A 9,034-nucleotide genomic window follows, 5' to 3' on the forward strand; every position below is an offset into this window, starting at 1 on the left:
TCACTTCCCGATGAGCCGTTATTGTGTCGATCAAACAGTGGATCTATGATCAATAATCACTTCCTGACGAGCCGTTATTGTGTCGATCAAACAGTGGATCTATGATCAATAATCACTTCCTGACGAGCCGTTATTGTGTCGATCAAACAGTGGATCTATGATCAATAATCACTTCCTGACGAGCCGTTATTGTGTCGATCAAACAGTGGATCTATGATCAATAATCACTTCCTGACGAGCCGTTATTGTGTCGATCAAACAGTGGATCTATGATCAATAATCACTTCCTGACGAGCCGTTATTGTGTCGATCAAACAGTGGATCTATGATCAATAATCACTTCCTGACGAGCCGTTATTGTGTCGATCAATCAGTGGATCTATGATCAATAATCACTTCCTGACGAGCCGTTATTGTGTCGATCAAACAGTGGATCTATGATCAATAATCACTTCCTGACGAGCCGTTATTGTGTCGATCAATCAGTGGATCTATGATCAATAATCACTTCCTGACGAGCCGTTATTGTGTCGATCAATCAGTGGATCTATGATCAATAATCACTTCCTGACGAGCCGTTATTGTGTCGATCAAACAGTGGATCTATGATCAATAATCACTTCCTGACGAGCCGTTATTGTGTCATCAAACAGTGGATCTATGATCAATAATCACTTCCTGACGAGCCGTTATTGTGTCGATCAATCAGTGGATCTATGATCAATAATCACTTCCTGACGAGCCGTTATTGTGTCGATCAATCAGTGGATCTATGATCAATAATCACTTCCTGACGAGCCGTTATTGTGTCGATCAATCAGTGGATCTATGATCAATAATCACTTCCTGACGAGCCGTTATTGTGTCGATCAAACAGTGGATCTATGATCAATAATCACTTCCTGACGAGCCGTTATTGTGTCGATCAAACAGTGGATCTATGTTCAATAATCACTTCCTGACGAGCCGTTATTGTGTCGATCAAACAGTGGATCTATGATCAATAATCACTTCCTGACGAGCAGTTATTGTGTCGATCAATCAGTGGATCTATGATCAATAATCACTTCCTGACGAGCCGTTATTGTGTCGATCAAACAGTGGATCTATGTTCAATAATCACTTCCTGACGAGCCGTTATTGTGTCGATCAAACAGTGGATCTATGATCAATAATCACTTCCTGACGAGCCGTTATTGTGTCGATCAAACAGTGGATCTATGTTCAATAATCACTTCCTGACGAGCCGTTAATGTGTCGATCAAACAGTGGATCTATGATCAATAATCACTTCCTGACGAGCCGTTATTGTGTCGATCAAAGCACTTGAATGTGAGGTCAGAGGTCGCCGCTGAGGTGAAGGAATGTGTCGCAGAGAAAACACAGCCGGACGGTCGTCATGGAAACTGTCGACACTTTCTTACACATTCATGACTGAACGATCTGATCACATTATTGATCATTTGATCGTCCAATCAGAACCAAGAGAACGAGGCTAAATATTAACGACACTTTAATAACAATATCACTGACATTGAAATATGTTATTACTATGGTGAGTAATTACAAGAATGTGTTGATGTTTATCACTATACACCAGCAACGACAGCACATGAAGTGATATATAGAGATATATATAGTGATACTGTAGTAACGAGGACATGTGTGTAGTATTGTTCCATCACTGAACATCGATACAATATCACGACACATCAGGATATTTAAGTGTTTTCTGAGCCTTTGAACTTTACAATAATATGACTTTACTTCCTGATGAGCAACTTCAATGAAGTGGAGTTAGTTTGGTGGGATTTACTTCAATTAATCAGTAATAATAACAATAACAATAACAATAACAATAACAATAACAATAACAATAACAGTAACAATAACAATAACAATAATAATAACAGTAACAATAACAATAACAATAATAATAACAGTTACAATAACAATAACAGTAACAATAACAATAACAATAATAATAACAGTAACAATAACAATAATAATAACAGTAACAATAACAATAACAATAACAGTAACAATAACAATAACAATAATAATAACAGTAACAATAACAATAACAATAATAATAACAGTTACAATAACAATAACAGTAACAATAACAATAACAATAACAGTAACAATAACAATAACAATAATAATAACAGTAACAATAACAATAACAATAATAATAACAGTTACAATAACAATAACAGTAACAATAACAATAATAATAACAGTAACAATAACAATAACAATAACAATAACAGTAACAATAACAATAACAATAATAATAACAGTAACAATAACAATAACAATAATAATAACAGTTACAATAACAATAACAGTAACAATAACAATAACAATAATAATAACAGTAACAATAACAATAATAATAACAATAACAGTAACAATAACAATAACAGTAACAATAACAATAACAATAACAATAATAATAACAGTAACAATAACAATAACAATAACAATAACAATAACAATAACAATAACAGTAACAATAACAATAACAATAACAGTAACAATAACAATAACAGTAACAATAACAATAACAGTAACAGTAACAATAACAATAATAATAACAGTAACAGTAACAATAACAATAACTGTAACAATAACAATAACAATAACAATAACAATAACAATAACAGTAACAATAACAATAACAATAACAATAACAATAACAATAATACTAATCATATGAATCAGTGGCAAGATAACAGCTCCACAGCAGCTGCTCGTCACTGATCTTCAACATAAAAACCTCCTTTCTCACCAAAACAAACAGCAGATAAGGTTTGTATCAGTCGCTCATTAAATCCACAAGAGATCACAACAATAGTGATGAATGTCATGTGTTCATGAGACTGAGGTCAGAGCTTCATCATGATCCTGGTCATGACTGTGCATCTTGAACTTTGACCCGGGGCGGGTCGAGGAGCAGAAGAAACGACACTAACGACCCGTAGAAGCTCAGGTTCGAGAGAGTGACGCCGACAGAAGGTGACTCCGCCCCTCACTCGACCGCCCTCTCGCTCACATCATTGACCCTCGCTCTGACCCCAGGCCCGACACTGACACAAACTCCCATGATCCCTCTCTTCACACTCACCTTGCAACATGCACCTGTAGGCCGACTCCGAGATGGCGTAGATGTGCGGCGGCATCTCGTGCCTCTTCCTGCCGCGGTACATGTCGATGATGTTCTCGGAGTAGATGGGCAGGTTCTTGTACGGGTTGATGACCACGCAGAAGAGCCCGGAGTACGTCTGTGGACAGAGCAGGACCACCACAAAAATATTGATTCATTTTTGTGTTCGACTGAGTTTTTGGATGGAGTTCGTTGTCGTTCCACATGACGAAGGTAAAGAAGGCGTGCGCGCTGCACAACCACAAACTAAGTTTCAGCCTCGTTGTTTCCCGCACGAATACACTCGGTTACACAACTGTAACTTTGTGTCTCTTCTGTCAGAATAATGTTGGGGCACATTTATGTGTTGTTGAGCGTCTGCACGACTCGAGAAACCAAAGAAAATGAACGCTTGTCCACTTTATCTTCTCTAAACCGAGAACACTTGGTTACACTAACTTTCTCTTTCAGTCATTTTTTTCTCATATATCTTTCACATGTCGAGGAACAAGAAAACCCAGATCAATCCTCGACAGGATCGTGTCTCCTGAACATCGAGATCCTGCTCCTCTCTGACCTGGACGACTGTTGTTGTTGGACTGTTTCAACACAACCAGTGCTTTTGTCCCTCGCGCGATCAAACTCCATCTATTTTCACGAGTCGCGTCTCCGGCTGTTCCTTGGCCTCCCGCGGATCACACTCTGGCTTCTTTCATATTGAATCATCTATTTCAGAGATCAGTGGAATTCCCCAGAAAAAGATGTGTTTTTTAATAGAAGAAATGTTTCAAAACACATGATGTCTCTGGTGATCAGTCTTTGAATGGACAATGAAAACCTTGAGCGAGGAACCTTTAAATAGCAGCAGCGTCTGACTCTTCTTAACAGTTTAATCCCGGCGAGCGAATCAGCGAAGTCGGCGGCGCAGACGACAGACCGGGACAGACTTAATCCCAACATGTCGGCTGCAGCCGGAGCACTGAGCTGGAGAGCGTCGAGCAGCAACACTCGCCGGGATTAAGGTCATTGGAATCACGTATCAATGAGCGACTAAAAGGTCTTGAGTCTGACTTTGAATCACCAGCGTGGAAGAAGGTGATTTAAGATTCAGAGGTCACTGAGGTCGACACCAACATCATTATATGTGTTTATGTCAGAGGAAGGATGTAGGTTTGTCGCCACACTTATTTGTTAGACCTCCTGCGGTGACCAGACGGACGGATCCGTTCTTCACGCCCAGCACGGCTCACGGACTTCAGGGAAAAGCAATGACTCGGCTTGACATCCTGAACCGAGAAAGTTAGTGAAACCAAGCGTTCTTGGTTTAGAGAAGATCAAGTGGACAAGCGTTTATTTTCTTTGGTTTCTCAACTTGTGCAGACGCTCAACAACACATAAATGTGCCCCAACATTATTCTTACAGAAGAGACACAAAGTTACAGTTGTGTAACCGAGTGGAAAAAACGAGGCTGAAACTTAGTTTGTGGTTGTGCAGCGCGCACGCCTTCTTTACCTTCATCATGTGGAACGACAACGAACTCCAACTACTTCCTTTTCAACCCCTTCAAAATAAAACGGCGGAAGTAAATAAGAACACAATGGCGAGTGTCTAGAAGTGCGTTACAGTGGAATATATGCAGCATTCACAACTACAAACACAGACATTCACACAGGATTAGTTTTGCCACGGGGGGTATTTGTGGGATTATAGGGTCTCGACTGGCCTGCATAGAACCTCCATCTCTTCACCGGACTGAGAGAGATCTAGTCCCATCAACACCACAGTCTCAACACTGAACCATTTGTGAGGTCGGATGATCAACTTTCGTGTTTGTCTTCTTGTGACACGAATTTGACATTTGCATGAATCAAGTCAGTGACGGTTTTTCAAATTCAAAATCCCGGTTTTGATGTTGTAAAAATGCAGCGTAATGTCCGATTTGCACGGGATAAGTATGACCTGGTGACCTCTGGTCATTTGTAATCATTACGGGGAATATCTTTGATTTTTTAACCCGTGTGAATGTCTGTGTTTGTAATTCTGAATGCTGCATATATTCCACCGTAACGGACACTAGACACTCGCCATTGTGTTCATATTTACTTCCGCTGTTTTATTTTGAAAGGGTTGAAAAGGAAGTAGATGGAGCTCTTGTCGTTCCACATGATGAAAGTAAAGAAGGCGTGCGCGCTGCACAACCACAAACTAAGTTCCAGCCTCGTCGTTTCCCGCACAAATACACTCGGTAACACAACTGTAACAGTGTCTCTTCTGTCAGAATAATGTTGGGGCACATTTATGTGCAGCTCTGGCTGTCGAGCGTCAAGTTGAGAAACCAAAGAAAATAAACGCTTGTCCACTTTATCTTCTCTAAACCAAGAACGCTTGGTTTCACTAACTTTCTCTTTCAGTGATTGCTTTTTACAAGTGAATCCTTAGGTAATGTCAGTAAAAGTGAGTATTTTACAGACGTATCTTATCCTTAAAATAAGAGGTCATTTACAAAACACAGAGGTTATCTCGTGAAAATCGGGCTTTAGAACTTCCTGCCACACGTTCACTTCCACACGTTAGCATTGTTGGTATCAAACCTTCCGTAGGGTTCGATCTCGGTCGAACTACTTTCATAAAATAACGTGAAAATGTCCAGTTTCTTATGAGTGTCGTTGTCCTAAAGTAGAGACTCGGTCTCCATACATGATCGTAACCAGTGAAACCAGTGTTAACTGTCCTGTGACGTCCACTGCAACAGTGACAAAAGAATCCCAGATAAGAGCCAGCGCTGCCGATACTGTCGCGTCTGGTATTTTAGTCGCTAACAAAGACATCCGAGCCGCGGTGACGGCGGCGGCTTAACGTCCAGAAACAGCCGGTGGAGAACGCTGGACCAGAATCCACACAGAGCTCCGGCCCTTTGTACCGTCACAGCGAGGACACACTGGACCTTCAATATCACGAGAGGGTTTTCCCCTCAAACAGACAGTTAGTCTCAGGCCAGTGTCAGCGAGGATCGTCTTCAAAGAACCAAACGTCTGAGGAGCACAAGAGTCAAAGAAACCAGCTCTGAGCCACAAACCAAGTTTCAAAGGAGATTAAAAATCATGTGAAATGGAGGCGCATGACGGTCAGTTCAACAGAAAAACTTAAGACCAGGTTCAAGAACGAGGTCCACAGTCACGTTCTTAGACGGATCCTCAACCGGTCTGAGGCCAACACGGTCCACTCAGGAGGTCCAGGCCTGCTCAGATGTGGACCCTTTAGATGTCTCACTTCTACTTAGAATTAGTAACAAATACTGAACAAATGTGATCAAATACTGTATAAATGTGATCAAATACTGTATAAATGTGATCAAATACTGTATAAATGTGATCAAATACTGAACACATGTGATCAAATACTGTATAAATGTGATCAAATACTGTATAAATGTGATCAAATACTGAGCAAATGTGATCAAATACTGTATAAATGTGATCAAATACTGAACAAATGTGATCAAATACTGTATAAATGTGATCAAATACTGTATAAATGTGATCAAATACTGAGCAAATGTGATCAAATACTGTATAAATGTGATCAAATACTGAACAAATGTGATCAAATACTGTATAAATGTGATCAAATACTGAACAAATGTGATCAAATACTGTATAAATGTGATCAAATACTGAACACATGTGATCAAATACTGAACAAATGTGATCAAATACTGTATAAATGTGATCAAATACTGAACAAATGTGATCAAATACTGTATAAATGTGATCAAATACTGAGCAAATGTGATCAAATACTGTATAAATGTGATCAAATACTGTATAAATGTGATCAAATACTGAACAAATGTGATCAAATACTGTATAAATGTGATCAAATACTGTATAAATGTGATCAAATACTGTATAAATGTGATCAAATACTAACGATTATAGCGATCGAGGCGCGATAAGACTGTGGTTTAAATGTTTTCACTGCATGAACACAGTTGTGTTGAGCGGCTGCTGCTCATGCAAGTGGGCGACACGTATATATTTATCTTCGCTCGACCACACAGTTCAGCCTCTGGATGCTGATGTGAGTGAAGTCAAGAGAAAACTATTCATCACAGGTTGATGTGAAACATCCACAGAAACATCTTTTCATACCAACAATAAATAAGGAAATAAACCTGCAACTCTTTGATCCTAGTGGATCTATCAATATATATATATATATATACGTATGTATATATATATACATATATATATGTATATATATATACTGTATATGTATATATACATATATATATGTATATATACATATATATACATATATACTGTATATGTATTTTCCGGACGATAAGTGTCAGTTTCTTCATAGTTTGTCCGCGACTTATACTCTGGAGCGACTTATGTGTGAAATTATTACCACATTATTATATCATTTCACATGTTATTCTCACACTAAACCACCAGAGGGCGCTCTAGGCCTGTGTTGATCATTTCCACGTAGAAGAGGAAGCATCTTCTACCTCCGGAGTTAGTTAGTTGTTTAAAAGTGACACGAGGATGAAGAGTTATTTGGAGTTACACGGATGGTTTGGTAAACTAGTTAGTTATTGATGCTATAGTTCTCTGAATAACTCTTCATATGTTATGTTAACATACCAGGTTCTCACTTCATGTAACGTAACATTATTCTGTTGTTGCCTCTAGTTTTATTTTAATCTTTCAAGATCACATGTCTGTTCTTGGATTTTATCAAATACATTTCCCCCAAAAAGAGCCATGAAGTATTAGAGAGTATTCTTCTTCATGAAGTATTAGAGAGTATTCTTCTTCATGAAGTATTAGAGAGTATTCTTCTTCATGAAGTATTAGAGAGTATTCTTCTTCATGAAGTATTACAGAGTATTCTTCTTCATGAAGTATTAGAGAGTATTCTTCTTCATGAAGTATTAGAGAGTATTCTTCTTCATGAAGTATTACAGAGTATTCTTCTTCATGAAGTATTAGAGAGTATTCTTCTTCATGAAGTATTAGAGAGTATTCTTCTTCATGAAGTATTACAGAGTATTCTTCTTCATGAAGTATTAGAGAGTATTCTTCTTCATGAAGTATTAGAGAGTATTCTTCTTCATGAAGTATTAGAGAGTATTCTTCTTCATGAAGTATTAGAGAGTATTCTTCTTCATGAAAGATTAGAGAGTATTCTTCTTCATGAAGTATTAGAGAGTATTCTTCTTCATGAAGTATTAGAGAGTATTCTTCTTCATGAAGTATTAGAGAGTATTCGTCTTCATGAAGTATTACAGAGTATTCTTCTTCATGAAGTATTAGAGAGTATTCTTCTTCATGAAGTATTAGAGAGTATTCTTCTTCATGAAGTATTAGAGAGTATTCTTCTTCATGAAGTATTACAGAGTATTCTTCTTCATGAAGTATTAGAGAGTATTCTTCTTCATGAAGTATTAGAGAGTATTCTTCTTCATGAAGTATTACAGAGTATTCTTCTTCATGAAGTATTAGAGAGTATTCTTCTTCATGAGGTATTACAGAGTATTCTTCTTCATGAAGTATTAGAGAGTATTCTTCTTCATGAAGTATTACAGAGTATTCTTCTTCATGAAGTATTAGAGAGTATTCTTCTTCATGAAGTATTACAGAGTATTCTTCTTCATGAAGTATTAGAGAGTATTCTTCTTCATGAAGTACTCACGTAGATCAGGCCAGAGTAGTAGCGATCCTTCAGGTTGTGCAGAACCGAGGACTCGTTCAGGCACGTCAGCTCCGCCATGTCCTCCACTTTGCTGAACTTGGGCGGGTTCATCTTCTGGATGTCGTCCTTGTTGACCACGGCCTTCTTGCCGTTCTCCGCCAGCTCCACCACCACCTCCTCGC

General features: G+C 38.4%; 1 protein-coding gene across 2 annotated transcripts in view; it reads right to left on the minus strand.

Moving 5' to 3' along the window:
- LOC148087330 (myosin-10) overlaps positions 1-9,034 on the minus strand; it is a 61,665-nt gene that overhangs the window by 43,023 nt on the left and 9,608 nt on the right. For both annotated transcript variants that reach the window (XM_087787181.1, XM_087787173.1), the window contains exons 2-3: positions 8,853-9,034; positions 3,131-3,287 (exon numbers count right to left, since the gene is read on the minus strand). The exon at positions 8,853-9,034 is cut by the window's right edge and continues 188 nt beyond it. In XM_087787181.1, the coding sequence (XP_087643307.1) occupies positions 3,131-3,287; positions 8,853-9,034 (339 nt within the window). The remainder of the gene's footprint in view (positions 1-3,130; positions 3,288-8,852) is intronic.

The sequence above is a fragment of the Callionymus lyra genome, chromosome 1 (assembly GCF_982586985.1).
Source record: "Callionymus lyra chromosome 1, fCalLyr1.hap1.1, whole genome shotgun sequence".
Taxonomy (NCBI): Eukaryota; Metazoa; Chordata; class Actinopteri; order Syngnathiformes; family Callionymidae; genus Callionymus; species Callionymus lyra.